Source organism: Nematostella vectensis, chromosome 3 (assembly GCF_932526225.1).
Source record: "Nematostella vectensis chromosome 3, jaNemVect1.1, whole genome shotgun sequence".
In the NCBI taxonomy this organism is placed as follows: Eukaryota; Metazoa; Cnidaria; class Anthozoa; order Actiniaria; family Edwardsiidae; genus Nematostella; species Nematostella vectensis.
The window spans coordinates 4,773,349-4,790,633 of NC_064036.1; the positions used below are offsets into that span (position 1 = coordinate 4,773,349).

General features: G+C 41.4%; 5 protein-coding genes and 3 long non-coding RNA genes across 10 annotated transcripts; 4 read left to right on the plus strand and 4 right to left on the minus strand.

The window, feature by feature from the left end:
* Positions 1–465: 465 nt before the first annotated feature.
* On the minus strand, positions 466–1,439 carry LOC125561205. Its single transcript, XM_048724917.1, has 2 exons — positions 1,331–1,439; positions 466–844 (listed from the first exon to the last, which is right to left on the minus strand). Exons 1-2 carry the CDS (start codon positions 1,422–1,424, stop codon positions 612–614), a joined length of 327 nt encoding a protein of 108 aa, XP_048580874.1. The 5' UTR covers positions 1,425–1,439; the 3' UTR covers positions 466–611.
* Positions 1,440–2,433: 994 nt separating this feature from the next.
* On the plus strand, positions 2,434–3,765 carry LOC125561206. The gene is made up of 3 exons (XR_007307226.1): positions 2,434–2,462; positions 2,847–2,970; positions 3,448–3,765. It is a non-coding gene; the product is annotated as an uncharacterized LOC125561206 (long non-coding RNA).
* A 1,168-nt stretch (positions 3,766–4,933) lies between these two features.
* Positions 4,934–6,336, minus strand: LOC116605992. 2 transcript variants are annotated; one of them, XR_007307227.1, is made up of 3 exons: positions 6,221–6,336; positions 5,654–5,767; positions 4,934–5,164 (listed from the first exon to the last, which is right to left on the minus strand). It is a non-coding gene; the product is annotated as an uncharacterized LOC116605992 (long non-coding RNA). The 2 variants fall into 2 exon arrangements; XR_004291764.2 differs by having other exon boundaries at positions 6,208–6,336.
* Positions 6,337–6,668: 332 nt separating this feature from the next.
* Positions 6,669–8,151, plus strand: LOC116605991. Its single transcript, XR_004291762.2, has 3 exons — positions 6,669–6,791; positions 7,161–7,284; positions 7,834–8,151. It is a non-coding gene; the product is annotated as an uncharacterized LOC116605991 (long non-coding RNA).
* Positions 8,152–9,033: 882 nt separating this feature from the next.
* Positions 9,034–10,742, minus strand: LOC125561245. The gene is made up of 3 exons (XM_048725136.1): positions 10,603–10,742; positions 10,050–10,163; positions 9,034–9,563 (listed from the first exon to the last, which is right to left on the minus strand). The coding sequence occupies exons 2-3, from the start codon at positions 10,141–10,143 to the stop codon at positions 9,331–9,333; spliced, it is 327 nt and encodes a 108-aa protein (XP_048581093.1). The 5' UTR covers positions 10,144–10,163; positions 10,603–10,742; the 3' UTR covers positions 9,034–9,330.
* Positions 10,743–11,159: 417 nt separating this feature from the next.
* Positions 11,160–12,543, plus strand: LOC125561234. The gene is made up of 3 exons (XM_048725073.1): positions 11,160–11,180; positions 11,575–11,673; positions 12,210–12,543. Exons 2-3 carry the CDS (start codon positions 11,583–11,585, stop codon positions 12,434–12,436), a joined length of 318 nt encoding a protein of 105 aa, XP_048581030.1. The 5' UTR covers positions 11,160–11,180; positions 11,575–11,582; the 3' UTR covers positions 12,437–12,543.
* Positions 12,544–13,409: 866 nt separating this feature from the next.
* On the minus strand, positions 13,410–15,119 carry LOC116618428. The gene is made up of 3 exons (XM_048725147.1): positions 14,980–15,119; positions 14,425–14,538; positions 13,410–13,939 (listed from the first exon to the last, which is right to left on the minus strand). Exons 2-3 carry the CDS (start codon positions 14,516–14,518, stop codon positions 13,707–13,709), a joined length of 327 nt encoding a protein of 108 aa, XP_048581104.1. The 5' UTR covers positions 14,519–14,538; positions 14,980–15,119; the 3' UTR covers positions 13,410–13,706.
* Positions 15,120–15,434: 315 nt separating this feature from the next.
* On the plus strand, positions 15,435–16,869 carry LOC5512635. 2 transcript variants are annotated; one of them, XM_048725019.1, is made up of 3 exons: positions 15,435–15,557; positions 15,927–16,050; positions 16,536–16,869. In XM_048725019.1, the coding sequence occupies exons 2-3, from the start codon at positions 15,960–15,962 to the stop codon at positions 16,760–16,762; spliced, it is 318 nt and encodes a 105-aa protein (XP_048580976.1). In that variant the 5' UTR covers positions 15,435–15,557; positions 15,927–15,959; the 3' UTR covers positions 16,763–16,869. The 2 variants fall into 2 exon arrangements, with proteins under 2 accessions (XP_048580976.1, XP_048580977.1); XM_048725020.1 differs by having other exon boundaries at positions 15,441–15,557; positions 15,952–16,050.
* The last annotated feature ends 416 nt before the right edge of the window (positions 16,870–17,285 follow it).

Genomic DNA, 17,285 nt, shown 5'->3' on the forward strand with positions numbered 1-17,285 from the left:
AAAATATCTGGAAAAAAAATCCTGGCTACGCCGCTGAGGCTTGATTTTTTTTTTTTAGGGGGGGGGAGGTGGGGAAGGGTTTATCAAGTACGGTATGTCATACCAAGAGAACATGCTCTCTTGGTCATGTGATCCCTGTAAGCATCCATTTATCTGCTTATGAAGGGAATTTACTCCAAACTCCGGAGATTCCTCCCCTGAAGGAAAGAGGCTAATTGTGTGGTTAATTGAGTTTTATGCGAAATATCACAGACTTTATATATTTTTGTGCAAAACTAATTTTGCGTTTTTGTTACTGTGACATCAATAACCAGGTTAAAATCTAAGTGCTGCGAACAAAAAAAAGAATAAGATACTTTGCTGCCTGAGCATAAAACTAACACATTCTCCCCTCCCCCCTCCCCCCTCCCCCCTCCCCCCTCCCCCCTGTGTATGCGTCTGGAGGCGGAACAAATAAAAAAAACACCGTTCTCTGATCACTGAAAATAAGTTCCAAGCTCTTACATTTTGAACTTAAAGAAAACAAGGGGGTGTTCTCATAATGGGGTCGGTCGCTGTTTGTAAATGCTAAGTATTATAGCTTCAATCAAACCACCGACTATAGCGGAGCCTCAATGATAATGGCAAATACAGTCCTCCTCGGACATGCTCTTGAAGTCGTAGAAAGGGTTGAATACGAAGCAGTGAGAAGGCTGAAGTCCCCAGCAGTTGGCGATACCAGTACATGCCAGGAAGGCACAGCTACAGTGGGGTCCAGGAGGGAGGTTGTGGGTCAACTCGTAGCAGTCATACCATGTGTCATCATACTGGACTTTGTCGTGGACTTGGGGAAAGTCTTGTTTCACTGTCAATCAGTCAACGTCAATCAATTGCTTTATATGGCAGTAAAATCTCAGGTTAGCTTTAGCAGCCTGAAAAGTACAGTGTGCGTTTAGGATGGCAGGACAGGATGATCAAGAAGGATGATCATTGTTTAAGTGGCAATATCATGAGTTTACTTCCGGTCAATTGAGTAACAATTTCCGATCATTTTTAACGGAAAACGCGAGAAAGATTTCAAAACAGTAAAAGCAGTGTGTCTTTTGAAAGTCTCTTGATCGTTTAACCGATAATTTAGAGCGGATGGCCTGTTAGATACTGCAGATTTTAATGGGTTCTTTTTTTATTTATCGGTTGAGGTTTACCAGGCGTCGACTCGACGAAAGTAAACTTGTGCGATTACCGCTTTAAAATTGAAGATATGTCATCATTGATAATCAAGTAATAAGTGACATACTTAGGGGAGAAAATTAAAACTTGGGCTCGATACACTTTCTCAGTATGAACTTACATGTTCCATATTCTCCTGGTCTGTCTATCAAACTGGCTGGACAGGTGACCACAACCATTGCAAGCATCAGGAAAACGAACTTGGAAAGCATCATGTACTCCTTGATATTTCTAGCTGTGAAAACAGCCCCGCAAGCAATTATGAGCAATGCTCTGGCCTCCTTTGATTTTCTATATGCAACTCAAGGGATTATGATGTATTCACACCCACCCCTACACCCGCCCTTGCTTCTCTCCCCTCCGCTTCAATAAACACATCAAAGACATTATAGATCCAAATGCATCAAGCACGTGCCTGTTATGCATAAATGTCTCGAAGACCGCGTGATCCTACAAACCAAAAAAACCTGCTCGCTCATACACTCTAAACTAAACATCGACTTTTCAAATATTCTTTTTCGACCTGAATTTACATTCCACAAGAACAGTTACAACACAAAAGTTAGAACTATTTGATTACGATTGTTTATCGCGGAAAGCGTCACAGGTTTATAGTATTGGTCTTTCAAGTGAGGGGGCCAAAAAGGGAATTTATTTTTTGCGGAAAAAAGTTACCTGGAATACGTACGATTTTCGTCACTTTTGCACTCCTAAGCTGTTTATCAAATAACCAGTCGAACCAGAGACTAATGAAAAAACTAGAGAACAGTATAAGGGATTTATCGCGCCTGCTTGCGCATCGCAGCGCGTGATGCTGGAATAGAGATTACGATTTTTAGATGCTTGAACACGTTCACATCACATCTTAAGAACGTCCGAGCTAGCATTAGCCTCTGACTCAAACCTGACAAAAACAACACAGAGAAAATTTTCCTAATATTCTGATGACAATAAAAATACTCGCGATCTCCCATGTCTTGTCTAAACAATATCGACTTGTGAGCCCCATGGTCATTCTCATATGGGGCAGAATTCTGGGAAAGGGGGTGGCTGTTGCTATTGATTGTATATTTTGTCACAGCTCTTGATAGTGAAAGAAGCTGAAAGTAACAATTTGATACCGCTTGTCAGATTTCCGTTCTGAAGCACATTCCATCATCATGTGCTTTGAGTCGCTTGTTCAGCCAGTGCATATAAAGAGGACGTGAAGGTAGTAGAGGTCAGACAAAAATCCATACTTCTGAACTTCGCAGGTGAGCAAATATAACGACGCCAAACTATTACAGTGCTACCCATATTAGGCAATCACTTGGTCAGCCTCTCTTGAGCTTTAGTAGGTTCTTAAGTTTGGCTTTGGCCATTAATTTCTAGCTTTTCTCGGTTTTTTTTTTTTTGTTTTAATCTAACATTTTATTGCAGCTGTCTATGTTTGATGGAAATAGAAAAAGATTTCATTCTCTTCTTAAAATTTCCTACCTTTTCCATATTTCAGGGGATTATTTTTCTTACTATTTCCAGGGCAAATCAAGTATTTGAGTATGAGCACATCTTAGTTTAAAGGCACCTGTTGTTAACTTTTAAAAAATCGTAATAGCAAAACGAGTACCATCGTAATATTTATTGTTGTTTTTTTATAGTTTTTATTTCTGTCTCCTCCATAAGGCGTAAAAATGGCCTTCAAGCTCATTATCGCTGTGATGCTGGTCTTTGTTGTGTCGAGCCAGGCTAGGCGCACGGAGCAAAGGAATCGATTCAACTCAGGTCTGTTATAAATGAAGTGTCTAAGGGGAGAGGGAAGTATCTAGGTCTTGCCGAATTCTCTGGGGAGTCTGTTGTCTATGCCTTTCTTGAACCTTCACCACTGATAGCACATTTTAAATTTTCACTTTAATAACTACCCTTGGATCTTGATTTCAGTACGCCAAGCGGTGTTTTACTATTTTGTTTTAGTTTTCGGGGTACCCCCACCCCCCTCCCATCAATGCTGATGAAGGTGCTGTGGTACTGTATTTATCGACCGTAATAGACCGTGCAAAAAACTTAATTTTGAACTCCATAAAAGAGGCCACAAAAAGCCCCGAAATTTAGATCACTCAAACACTGTGCATTTAAATAAAATAGCTCTATAAAGAGGCCTCTTGATGCATGGTCCCATGGGTGTCTCGGGTGTCCGCATTTTCTTATAGAGACACCACTGTATGTAAAAATATTGTTTATTTGGCCGTCATATTTCCTCAGTTGGAGTCACACCAATGTATACTTGGATAACGTACGAGGGCAGGAGACTCTATTGCCCTGACTACACAGAAGTAGACATCACCCAGCAGGAAGCCTGCAACTGCCCCTTCCTCGGATGCATGAGACAGCGCGATTGCCTTGCAGGACGCGCCCATTGCTGGCTGAATAACGACAACTACGATCAAAACAACATGGTGGACTCGGATTGCGATTGCAAAATTCTTTAAAAATTCTCAACACAGATGTTTGAGCCTCACCTGGCTCTTACCTGGCAATTATTTGAAAGAAACTGAATAAATGGGAAATGAACATTAAAAACTGCGTTATTGTATTACACTTTTTATATATTGCTTCACTTTTTATTGTCCCGCATAAAAGGTCTAGGCTATATTGTATGTTCCTGTCATGGGCGACAGCGAAATAATACACAATGGATAGTATGCGCGCAGACCAGACGGAAAAGGATGCCTATACTGGGGGTTTGAGGGGGCTATTTGCTGAGGACCAAAAATAAATTGATCTACTAAGAGAACATCAATTTTGCATTGAAAATGCACGCCTGCAAGGACCCAGGTCCAGACTTTTATCCATTTTTTATCTTTGTTTCAGTACTGAGTTATCAGGAGTCATCGACCCGACCCTCACAGATTGACGCAAGAGGAGCGAGCATTTACTTCCCGTCCCCTACCCCCTCTCCTCTACCAGAAAGTGGTCTCTTCTATTTATATTATTGTATGTTAGCTGGCCCTCCGATACACCCTGGATAGAAAATTCGGAAAGACTAACCAGGCCCGTAGCCAGGATTTTGAGCGGGGTGGTTCGTTTTTCCATTTAAGTGGACCAAATTTCCGGTATACTCCTCGCCTTATTATATTAGGTAATCAATCTTGTATTTAAAATATTATTAATATGGTGCTTTTTAACATATATCGATAATAATAATGATAATTATTATAAAAAGATTTTTATAGTCATTTTAAAGATATATTGATGTGCACGGTATATCTCCAGCCAAACGTTATATATTTTTGTTTGTTATGAGAGGACCTTCACGCCTGGTGGGGGGGGGGGAGGTTCGTCCGAACCCCCCGAACCCTCCCTGGCTACGGGCCTGCTAACAGAAGCCGAACTATCAGCTAGACCTCAACTCTCGTGCTATACATGCTTCACGAAAAAAATGAAACGGGTTTGGGAGGCACAAATTTTACTAGGGGTTCATCAAATACGGTATGTCATATAAAGAGAACATGCTCTATTGGTCATGTGATCCCTGTAAACATCCATTTATCTGCTTATGAAGGGAATATTCTACAAACTCCGGAGTTTCCACCCCCTGAAAGAGGCCAACTGTGTGGTTAACTGGGTTTAATGTGAAATATCGCAGACTTTAATATCTTTTTGTGCAAAGCTAATTTTGCGTTTTTGTAACTGTGACATCAATAACCAGGTTGAAATCTAAGTGCTTCGAAGCGGTCAGCGGAGCCTCAATGATAATGGCAAATACAGTCCTCCTCGGACATGCTCTTGTAGTCGTAGAAAGGGTTGAATACGAAGCAGTGAGCAGACTGAAGTCCCCAGCAGTTGGCGATACCAGTACATGCCAGGAAGGCACAGCTACAGTGGGGTCCAGGAGGGAGGTTGTGGGTCAACTCGTAGCAGTCATACCATGTGTCATCATACTGGACTTTGTCGTGGACTTGGGGAAAGTCTTGTTTCACTGTCAATCAGTCAACGTCAATCAATTGCTATATATGGCAGTCTAAAATCTCAGGTTAGCTTTAGCAGCCTGACAAGTACAGTGTGCGTTTAGGAGGGCAAGACAGGGGCGACTAGTGAAGGATGATCATTGTTTAAGTGGCAATATCATGAGTTTACTTCCGGTCAATTGAAAAACAATTTCCGATTATTTTTAACGGAAAACGCGAAAAAGATTTCAAAATTGTAAAAGCAGTGTGTCTTTTAAAAGTCTCTTGATCGTTTAACCGATAATTTAGAGCGGATGGCCTGTTAGATACTGCAGATTTTAATGGATTCTTTTTTTATTTATCGGTTGAGGTTTACCAGGCGCCGACTCGACGGAAGTAAACTTGTGCGATTGCCGCTCTAAAATTGAAGATATGTCATCATGGTAATCAAGTAATAAGTGACATACTTAGGGGAGAAAATTAAAACTTGGGCTCGATACAGTTTCTCAGTATGAACTTACATGTTCCATATTCTCCTGGTCTGTCTATCAAACTGGCTGGACAGGTGACCACAACCATTGCAAGCATCAGGAAAACGAACTTGGGAAGCATAATGTACTCCTTGATATTTCTAGCTGTGAAAACAGCCCCGCAAGCAATTATGAGCAATGCTCTGGCCTCCTTTGATTTTCTATATGCAACTCAAGGGATTATGATGTTTTCGCACCCACCCCTACACCCGCCCTTGCTTCTCTCCTCTCCGCTTCAATAAACACATCAAAGACATTATAGATCCAAATGCATCAAGCACGTGCCTGTTATGCATAAATGTCTCGAAGACCGCGTGATCCTACAAACCAAAAAAACCTGCTCGCTTATACACTCTAAACTAAACATCGACTTTTCAAATATTCTTTTTCGACCTGAATTTACATTCCACAAGAACAGTTACAACACAAAAGTTAGAACTATTTGATTACGATTGTTTATCGCGGAAAGCGTCACAGGTTTATAGTATTGGTCTGTCAAGTGAGGGGGCCAAAAAGGGAATTTATTTTTTGCGGAAAAAAGTTACCTGGAATACGTACGATTTTCGTCACTTTTGCACTCCTAAGCTGTTTATCGAATAACCAGTCGAACCAGAGACTAATGAAAAAACTAGAGAACAGTATAAGGGATTTATCGCGCCTGCTTGCGCATCGCAGCGCGTGATGCTGGAATTGAGATTACGATTTTTAGATGCTTGAACACGTTCACATCACATCTTAAGAACGTACGAGCTAGCATTAGCCCCTGACTCAAACCTGACAAAAACAACAGAGAGAAAATTTTCCTAATATTCTGATGGCAATAAAAATAAAAATACTTGCGATCTCCCATGTCTTGTCTAAACAATATCGACTTCAGGGCCCCATGGTCATTCTCATATGGGGCGGAATTCTGGGAAAGGGGGTGGCTGTTGCTATTGATTGTATATTTTGTCACAGCTCTTGATAGTGAAAGAAGCTGAAAGTAACAATTTGATACCGCTTGTCAGATTTCCGTTCTGAAGCACATTCCATCATCATGTGCTTTGAGTCGCTTGTTCAGCCAGTGCATATAAAGAGGACGTGAAGGTAGTAGAGGTCAGACAAGAATCCATACTTCTGAACTTCGCAGGTGAGCAAATGTAACCACGCTTCCAGTGCTTCCCATATTAGGCAATCACTTGGTCAGCCTCTCTTGAGCTTTAGTAGGTTCTTAAGTTTGGCTTTGGCCATTAATTTCTAGCTTTTCTCGTTTTTTTGTTTTAATCCAACATTTTATTGCAGCTGTCTATGTTTGATGGAAATAGAAAAAGATTTCATTCTCTTCTTAAAATTTCCTACCTTTTCCATATTTCAGGGGATTATTTTTCTTACTATTTCCAGGGCAAATCAAGTATTTGAGTATGAGCACATCTTAGTCTAAAGGCACCTGTGGTTAACTTTTAAAAAATCGTAATAGCAAAACTTGTACCATCGTAATATTTATTGTTGTTTTTTATAGTTTTTATTTCTGTCTCCTCCATAAGGCGTAAAAATGGCCTTCAAGCTCATTATCGCTGTGATGCTGGTCTTTGTTGTGTCGAGCCAGGCTAGGCGCACGGAGCAAAGGAATCGATTCAACTCAGGTCTGTTATAAATGAAGTGTCTAAGGGGAGAGGGAAGTATCTAGGTCTTGCCGAATTCTCTGGGGAGTCTATTGTCTATGCCTTTCTTGAACCTTCACCACTGATAGCACATTTTAAATTTTCACTTTAATAACTTAAACCCTTGGATCTTGATTTCAGTTCGCCAAGCGGTGTTTTACTTTTTTGTTTTAGTTTTCGGGGTACCCCCCCCCCCCCCCCCCCCCCCGTAACTCCTATCAATGCTGATGACGGTGCTGTGGTACTGTATTTATCGACCGTAATAGACCGTGCAGAAAACTTAATTTGGAACTCCATAAAAGAGGCCACAAAAAGCCCCGAAATGTAGATCACTCAAACACTGTGCATATAAATAAAATAGCTCTATAAAGAGGCCTCTTGATGCATGGTCCCATGGGTGTCATCCTTGGGGACCAAGGGCCACGCGAAAACCAGAAGCGGGAGGATGCGCGTGTCTCGGGTGTCCGCATTTTTTATAGAGACACCACTGTATGTAAAAATATTGTTTATTTGGCCGTCATATTTCCTCAGTTGGAGTCACACCAATGTATACTTGGATAACGTACGAGGGCAGGAGACTCTATTGCCCTGACTACACGGAAGTAGACATCACCCAGCAGGAAGCCTGCAACTGCCCCTTCCTCGGATGCATGAGACAGCACGAGTGCCTTGCAGGACGCGTCCATTGCTGGCTGAATAACGACAACTACGATCAAAACAACATGGTGGACTCGGATTGCGATTGCAGATATCTTTAAAAATTCTCAACACAGATGTTTGAGCCTCACCTGGCTCTTACCTGGCAATTATTTGAAAGAAACTGAATAAATGGGAAATGAACATTAAAAACTGCGTTATTGTATTACACTTTTTATATATTGCTTCACTTTTTATTGTCCCGCATAAAAGGTCTAGGCTATATTGTGTTCCTGTCATGGGCGACAGCGAAATAATACACAATGGATAGTATGCGCGCAGACCAGACGGAAAAGGATGCCTATACTGGGGGTTTGAGGGGGCTATTTGCTGAGGACCAGAAATAAATTGATCTACTAAGAGAACATCAATTTTGCATTGAAAATGCACGCCTGCAAGGACCCAGGTCCAGACTTTTATCCATTTTTTCTCTTTGTTTCAGTACTGAGTTATCAGGAGTCATCGACCCGACCCTCACAGATTGACGCAAGAGGAGCGAGCATTTACTTCCCATCCCCTACCCCCTCTCCTCTACCAGAAAGTGGTCTCTTCTATTTATATTATTGTATGTTAGCTGGCCCTCCGATACACCCTGGATAGAAAATTCGGAAAGACTAACCAGGCCCGTAGCCAGGATTTTGAGCGGGGTGGTTCGTTTTTCCATTTAAGTGGACCAAATTTCCGGTATACTCCTCTCCTCGCCTTATTATATTAGGTAATCAATCTTGTATTTAAAATGTTATTAATATGGCGCTTTTTAACATATATCGATAATAATAATGATAATTATTATAAAAATATTTTTATAGTCATTTTAAAGATATATTGATGTGCACGGTATATCTCCAGCCAAACGTTATATATTTTTGTTTGTTATGAGAGGACCTTCACGCCTGGTGGGGTGGGGGGGGGGGGGGGGGGGTTCGTCCGAACCCCCCGAACCCTCCCTGGCTACGGGCCTGCTAACAGGAGTCGAACTATCAGCTAGACCTCAACTCTCGTGCTATACATGCTTCACGAAAAAAATGAAACGGGTTGGGGAGGCACAAATTTTACTAGGGGTTCATCAAGTACGGTATGTCATATAAAGAGAACATGCTCTCTTGGTCATGTGATCCCTGTAAACATCCATTTATCTGCTTATGAAGGGAATATTCTACAAACTCCGGAGTTTCCACCCCCTGAAAGAGGCCAACTGTGTGGTTAACTGGGTTTAATGTGAAATATCGCAGACTTTAATATCTTTTTGTGCAAAGCTAATTTTGCGTTTTTGTAACTGTGACATCAATAACCAGGTTGAAATCTAAGTGCTGCGAAGCGGTCAGCGGAGCCTTAATGATAATGGCAAATACAGTCCTCCTCGGACATGCTCTTGTAGTCGTAGAAAGGGTTGAATACGAAGCAGTGAGAAGACTGAAGTCCCCAGCAGTTGGCGATACCAGTACATGCCAGGAAGGCACAGCTACAGTGGGGTCCAGGAGGGAGGTTGTGGGTCAACTCGTAGCAGTCATACCATGTGTCATCATACTGGACTTTGTCGTGGACTTGGGGAAAGTCTTGTTTCACTGTCAATCAGTCAACGTCAATCAATTGCTATATATGGCAGTAAAATCTCAGGTTAGCTTTAGCAGCCTGAGAAGTACAGTGTGCGTTTAGGATGGCAGGACAGGATGATCAAGAAGGATGATCATTGTTTAAGTGGCAATATCATGAGTTTACTTCCGGTCAATTGCGTAACAATTTCCGATCATTTTTAACGGAAAACGCGAAAAAGATTTCAAAATTTTAAAAGCACTGTTTCTTTTGAAAGTCTCTTCATCGTTTAACCGATAATTTAGAGCGGATGGCCTGTTAAATACTGCAGATTTTAATGGGTTCTTTTTTTATTTATCGGTTGAGGTTTACCAGGCGTCGACTCGACGAAAGTAAACTTGTGCGATTGCCGCTTTAAAATTGAAGATATGTCATCATTGATAATCAAGTAATAAATGACATACTTAGGGGAGAAAATTAAAACTTGGGCTCGATACAGTTCCTCAGTATGAACTTACATGTTCCATATTCTCCTGGTCTGTCTATCAAACTGGCTTGACAGGTGACCACAACCATTGCAAGCATCAGGAAAACGAACTTGGGAAGCATCATGTACTCCTTGATATTTCTAGCTGTGAAAACAGCCCCGCAAGCAATTATGAGCAATGCTCTGGCCTCCTTTGATTTTCTATATGCAACTCAAGGGATTATGATGTATTTACACCCACCCTACACCCGCCCTTGCTTCTCTCCCCTCCGCTTCAATAAACACATCAAAGACATTATAGATCCAAATGCATCAAGCACGTGCCTGTTATGCACAAATGTCTCGAAGACCGCGTGATCCTACAAACCAAAAAAACCTGCTCGCTCATACACTCTAAACTAAACATCGACTTTTCAAATATTCTTTTTTGACCTGAATTTACATTCCACAAGAACAGTTACAACACAAAAGTTAAAACTATTTGATTACGATTGTTTATCGCGGAAAGCGTCACAGGTTTATAGTATTGGTCTGTCAAGTGAGGGGGCCAAAAAGGGAATTTATTTTTTGCGGAAAAAAGTTACCTGGAATACGTACGATTTTCGTCACTTTTGCACTCCTAAGCTGTTTATCAAATAACCAGTCGAACCAGAGACTAATGAAAAAACTAGAGAACAGTATAAGGGATTTATCGCGCCTGCTTGCGCATCGCAGCGCGTGATGCTGGAATAGAGATTACGATTTTTAGATGCTTGAACACGTTCACATCACATCTTAAGAACGTACGAGCTAGCATTAGCCCCTGACTCAAACCTGACAAAAACAACACAGAGAAAATTTTCCTAATATTCTGATGACAATAAAAATACTCGCGATCTCCCATGTCTTGTCTAAACAATATCGACTTGTGAGCCCCATGGTCATTCTCATATGGGGCAGAATTCTGGGAAAGGGGGTGGCTGTTGCTATTGATTGTATATTTTGTCACAGCTCTTGATAGTGAAAGAAGCTGAAAGTAACAATTTGATACCGCTTGTCAGATTTCCGTTCTGAAGCACATTCCATCATCATGTGTTTTGAGTCGCTTGTTCAGCCAGTGCATATAAAGAGGACGTGAAGGTAGTAGAGGTCAGATAAGAATCCATACTTCTGAACTTCGCAGGTGAGCAAATGTACCCACGCTTCCAGTGCTTCCCATATTAGGCAATCACTTGGTCAGCCTCTCTTGAGCTTTAGTAGGTTCTTAAGTTTGGCTTTGGCCATTAATTTCTAGCTTTTCTCGGTTTTTTGTTTTAATCTAACATTTTATTGCAGCTGTCTATGTTTGATGGAAATAGAAAAAGATTTCATTCTCTTCTTAAAATTTCCTACCTTTTCCATATTTCAGGGGATTATTTTTCTTACTATTTCCAGGGCAAATCAAGTATTTGAGTATGAGCACATCTTAGTCTAAAGGCACCTGTGGTTAACTTTTAAAAAATCGTAATAGCAAAACGAGTACCATCGTAATATTTATTGTTGTTTTTTATAGTTTTTATTTCTGTCTCCTCCATAAGGCGTAAAAATGGCCTTCAAGCTCATTATCGCTGTGATGCTGGTCTTTGTTGTGTCGAGCCAGGCTAGGCGCACGGAGCAAAGGAATCGATTCAACTCAGGTCTGTTATAAATGAAGTGTCTAAGGGGAGAGGGAAGTATCTAGGTCTTGCCGAATTCTCTGGGGAGTCTATTGTCTATGCCTTTCTTGAACCTTCACCACTGATAGCACATTTTAAATTTTCACTTTAATAACTACCCTTGGATCTTGATTTCAGTTCGCCAAGCGGTGTTTTACTATTTTGTTTTAGTTTTCGGGGTACCCCCCCCCCCCGTAACTCCCATCAATGCTGATGACGGTGCTGTGGTACTGTATTTATCGACCGTAATAGACCGTGCAAAAAACTTAATTTGGAACTCCATAAAAGAGGCCACAAAAAGCCCCGAAATGTAGATCACTCAAACACTGTGCATTTAAATAAAATAGCTCTATAAAGAGGCCTCTTGATGCATGGTCCCATGGGTGTCATCCTTGGGGACCAAGGGCCACGCGAAAACCAGAGGCGGGAGGACGCGCGTGTCTCGGGTGTCCGCATTTTCTGATAGAGACACCACTGTATGTAAAAATATTGTTTATTTGGCCGTCATATTTCCTCAGTTGGAGTCAAACCAATGTATACTTGGATAACGTACGAGGGCAGGAGACTCTATTGCCCTGACTACACGGAAGTAGACATCACCCAGCAGGAAGCCTGCAACTGCCCCTTCCTCGGATGCATGAGACAGCACGAGTGCCTTGCAGGACGCGTCCATTGCTGGCTGAATAACGACAACTACGATCAAAACAACATGGTGGACTCGGATTGCGATTGCAGATATCTTTAAAAACTCAACACGGACGTTTGAACCACCTGGCTCTATTAGAAATGATGTAACATGGCGTAGGCAATTGTTTGATTGAAACTGAATAAATGGAAAATGAACATTAAAAACTGCGTTATTTTATTACACTTTTTATATATTTCGTCACTTTTTATTGTCCCGCATACAAGGTCTAGGCCGATATTGTAAGTTCCTGTCATGGGCGACAGCGAAATAATACACAATGGATAGTATATGCGGGCAGACCAGACGGAAAAGGATGCCCAGACGGGGGGGTTGAGGGGGCTATTTGCTGAGGACCAGAAATAAATTGATCTACTAAGAGAACATCAATTTTGCATTGAAAATGCACGCCTGCAAGGACCCAGGTCCAGACTTGTATCCATTTTTTCTCTTTGTTTCAGTACTGAGTTATCAGGAGTCGTCGACCCGACCCGCACAGATTGACGCAAGAGGAGCGAGCATTTACTTCCCATCCCCTACCCCCTCTCCTCTACCAGAAAGTGGTCTCTTTTATTTATATTTTTGTATGTTAGCTGGCCCTCCGATACACCCTGGATAGAAAATTCGGAAAGACTAACCAGGCCCGTAGCCAGGATTTTGAGCGGGGTGGTTCGTTTTTCCATTTAAGTGGACCAAATTTCCGGTATACTCCTCGCCTTATTATATTAGGTAATCAATCTTGTATTTAAAATGTTATTAATATGGTGCTTTTTAACATATATCGATAATAATAATGATAATTATTATAAAAATATTTTTATAGTCATTTTAAAGATATATTGATGTGCACGGTATATCTCCAGCCAAACGTTATATATTTTTGTTTGTTATGAGAGGACCTTCACGCCTGGTGGGGGGGGTTCGTCCGAACCCCCCGAACCCTCCCTGGCTACGGGCCTGCTAACAGGAGTCGAACTATCAGCTAGACCTCAACTCTCGTGCTATACATGCTTCACGAAAAAAATGAAACGGGTTGGGGAGGCACAAATTTTACTAGGGGTTCATCAAGTACGGTATGTCATATAAAGAGAACATGCTCTCTTGGTCATGTGATCCCTGTAAACATCCATTTATCTGCTTATGAAGGGAATATTCTACAAACTCCGGAGTTTCCACCCCCTGAAAGAGGCCAACTGTGTGGTTAACTGGGTTTAATGTGAAATATAGCAGACTTTAATATCTTTTTGTGCAAAGCTAATTTTGCGTTTTTGTAACTGTGACATCAATAACCAGGTTGAAATCTAAGTGCTGCGAAGCGGTCAGCGGAGCCTTAATGATAATGGCAAATACAGTCCTCCTCGGACATGCTCTTGTAGTCGTAGAAAGGGTTGAATACGAAGCAGTGAGCAGACTGAAGTCCCCAGCAGTTGGCGATACCAGTACATGCCAGGAAGGCACAGCTACAGTGGGGTCCAGGAGGGAGGTTGTGGGTCAACTCGTAGCAGTCATACCATGTGTCATCATACTGGACTTTGTCGTGGACTTGGGGAAAGTCTTGTTTCACTGTCAATCAGTCAACGTCAATCAATCGCTTTATATGGCAGTAAAATCTCAGGTTAGCTTTAGCAGCCTGACAAGTACAGTGTGCGTTTAGGATGGCAGGACAGGATGATCAAGAAGGATGATCATTGTTTAAGTGGCAATATCATGAGTTTACTTCCGGTCAATTGAGTAACAATTTCCGATCATTTTTAACGGAAAACGCGAAAAAGATTTTAAAACAGTAAAAGCAGTGTGTCTTTTGAAAGTCTCTTGATCGTTTAACCGATTATTTAGAGCGGATGGCCTGTTAGATACTGCAGATTTTAATGGATTCTTTTTTATTTATCGGTTGAGGTTTAACAGGCGTCGACTCGACGGAAGTAAACTTGTGCGATTGCCGCTTTAAAATTGAAGATATGTCATCATTGATAATCAAGTAATAAATGACATACTTAGGGGAGAAAATTAAAACTTGGGCTCGATACACTTTCTCAGTATGAACTTACATGTTCCATATTCTCCTGGTCTGTCTATCAAACTGGCTGGACAGGTGACCACAACCATTGCAAGCATCAGGAAAACGAACTTGGGAAGCATCATGTACTCCTTGATATTTCTAGCTGTGAAAACAGCCCCGCAAGCAATTATGAGCAATGCTCTGGCCTCCTTTGATTTTCTATATGCAACTCAAGGGATTATGATGTATTCACACCCACCCCTACACCCGCCCTTGCTTCTCTCCCCTCCGCTTCAATAAACACATCAAAGACATTATAGATCCAAATGCATCAAGCACGTGTCTGTTATGCATAAATGTCTCGAAGACCGCGTGATCCTACAAACCAAAAAAAACCTGCTTGCTTATACACTCTAAACTAAACATCGACTTTTCAAATATTCTTTTTCGACCTGAATTTACATTCCACAAGAACAGTTACAACACAAAAGTTAAAACTATTTGATTACGATTGTTTATCGCGGAAAGCGTCACAGGTTTATAGTATTGGTCTGTCAAGTGAGGGGGCCAAAAAGGGAATTTATTTTTTGCGGAAAAAAGTTACCTGGAATACGTACGATTTTCGTCACTTTTGCACTCCTAAGCTGTTTATCAAATAACCAGTCGAACCAGAGACTAATGAAAAAACTAGAGAACAGTATAAGGGATTTATCGCGCCTGCTTGCGCATCGCAGCGCGTGATGCTGGAATAGAGATTACGATTTTTAGATGCTTGAACACGTTCACATCACATCTTAAGAACGTACGAGCTAGCATTAGCCCCTGACTCAAACCTGACAAAAACAACACAGAGAAAATTTTCCTAATATTCTGATGACAATAAAAATACTCGCGATCTCCCATGTCTTGTCTAAACAATATCGACTTGTGAGCCCCATGGTCATTCTCATATGGGGCAGAATTCTGGGAAAGGGGGTGGCTGTTGCTATTGATTGTATATTTTGTCACAGCTCTTGATAGTGAAAGAAGCTGAAAGTAACAATTTGATACCGCTTGTCAGATTTCCGTTCTGAAGCACATTCCATCATCATGTGCTTTGAGTCGCTTGTTCAGCCAGTGCATATAAAGAGGACGTGAAGGTAGTAGAGGTCAGACAAGAATCCATACTTCTGAACTTCGCAGGTGAGCAAATGTACCCACGCTTCCAGTGCTTCCCATATTAGGCAATCACTTGGTCAGCCTCTCTTGAGCTTTAGTAGGTTCTTAAGTTTGACTTTGGCCATTAATTTCTAGCTTTTCTCGTTTTTTTGTTTTAATCTAACATTTTATTGCAGCTGTCTATGTTTGATGGAAATAGAAAAAGATTTCATTCTCTTCTTAAAATTTCCTACCTTTTCCATATTTCAGGGGATTATTTTTCTTACTATTTCCAGGGCAAATCAAGTATTTGAGTATGAGCACATCTTAGTCTAAAGGCACCTGTGGTTAACTTTTAAAAAATCGTAATAGCAAAACGAGTACCATCGTAATATTTATTGTTGTTTTTTATAGTTTTTATTTCTGTCTCCTCCATAAGGCGTAAAAATGGCCTTCAAGCTCATTATCGCTGTGATGCTGGTCTTTGTTGTGTCGAGCCAGGCTAGGCGCACGGAGCAAAGGAATCGATTCAACTCAGGTCTGTTATAAATGAAGTGTCTAAGGGGAGAGGGAAGTATCTAGGTCTTGCCGAATTCTCTGGGGAGTCTATTGTCTATGCCTTTCTTGAACCTTCACCACTGATAGCACATTTTAAATTTTCACTTTAATAACTACCCTTGGATCTTGATTTCAGTACGCCAAGCGGTGTTTTACTATTTTGTTTTAGTTTTCGGGGTACCCCCCCCCCCCCCCGTAACTCCCATCAATGCTGATGACGGTGCTGTGGTACTGTATTTATCGACCGTAATAGACCATGCAAAAAACTTAATTTGGAACTCCATAAAAGAGGCCACAAAAAGCCCCGAAATGTAGATCACTCAAACACTGTGCATTTAAATAAAATAGCTCTATAAAGAGGCCTCTTGATGCATGGTCCCATGGGTGTCTCGGGTGTCCGCATTTTCTGATAGAGACACCACTGTATGTAAAAATATTGTTTATTTGGCCGTTATATTTCCTCAGTTGGAGTCACACCAATCTATACTTGGATAACGTACGAGGGCAGGAGACTCTATTGCCCTGACTACACGGAAGTAGACATCACCCAGCAGGAAGCCTGCAACTGCCCCTTCCTCGGATGCATGAGACAGCACGAGTGCCTTGCAGGACGCGTCCATTGCTGGCTGAATAACGACAACTACGATCAAAACAACATGGTGGACTCGGATTGCGATTGCAGATATCTTTAAAAACTCAACACAGACGTTTGAACCACCTGGCTCTATTAGAAATGATGTAACATGGCGTAGGCAATTGTTTGATTGAAACTGAATAAATGGAAAATGAACATTAAAAACTGCGTTATTTTATTACACTTTTTATATATTTCGTCACTTTTTATTGTCCCGCATAAAAGGTCTAGGCCGATATTTTAAGTTCCTGTCATGGGCGACAGCGAAATAATACACAATGGATAGTATATGCGGGCAGACCAGACGGAAAAGGATGCCCAGACGGGGTGATAGAGGGGCTCTGCTGTTTGCTGTGGACCAAAAATAAATTTAATTAATAAGAGAACATCAAATTTGCATTGAAAATGCACGCCTGCAAGGGCCCAGGTCCAGGCTTTTAGCCATTGTTTGTCTTTGTTTCAGTACTGAGTTATCAGGAGTTGTCGACTCGACCCGCACAGATTGACGCAAGAGGAGCGAGCATTTACTTCCCATCCCCTACCCCCTCTCCTCTACCAGTGGTCACTTCCATTTTGATTGT

Bases quoted from the DNA above. Each gene is read 5' to 3' on its own strand.
- LOC125561205 (XM_048724917.1), bottom strand. From the start codon at position 1,424: ATGATGCTTTCCAAGTTCGTTTTCCTGATGCTTGCAATGGTTGTGGTC. The intron at 845-1,330 runs GTAAGTTCATAC...ACTGATTGACAG, and splicing joins ACCAGGAGAATATGGAACAT to TGAAACAAGACTTTCCCCAA.
- LOC5512635 (XM_048725019.1), top strand. From the start codon at position 15,960: ATGGCCTTCAAGCTCATTATCGCTGTGATGCTGGTCTTTGTTGTGTCG. The intron at 16,051-16,535 runs GTCTGTTATAAA...ATATTTCCTCAG, and splicing joins AAGGAATCGATTCAACTCAG to TTGGAGTCACACCAATCTAT.
- LOC125561245 (XM_048725136.1), bottom strand. From the start codon at position 10,143: ATGATGCTTCCCAAGTTCGTTTTCCTGATGCTTGCAATGGTTGTGGTC. The intron at 9,564-10,049 runs GTAAGTTCATAC...ACTGATTGACAG, and splicing joins ACCAGGAGAATATGGAACAT to TGAAACAAGACTTTCCCCAA.
- LOC116618428 (XM_048725147.1), bottom strand. From the start codon at position 14,518: ATGATGCTTCCCAAGTTCGTTTTCCTGATGCTTGCAATGGTTGTGGTC. The intron at 13,940-14,424 runs GTAAGTTCATAC...ACTGATTGACAG, and splicing joins ACCAGGAGAATATGGAACAT to TGAAACAAGACTTTCCCCAA.
- LOC125561234 (XM_048725073.1), top strand. From the start codon at position 11,583: ATGGCCTTCAAGCTCATTATCGCTGTGATGCTGGTCTTTGTTGTGTCG. The intron at 11,674-12,209 runs GTCTGTTATAAA...ATATTTCCTCAG, and splicing joins AAGGAATCGATTCAACTCAG to TTGGAGTCAAACCAATGTAT.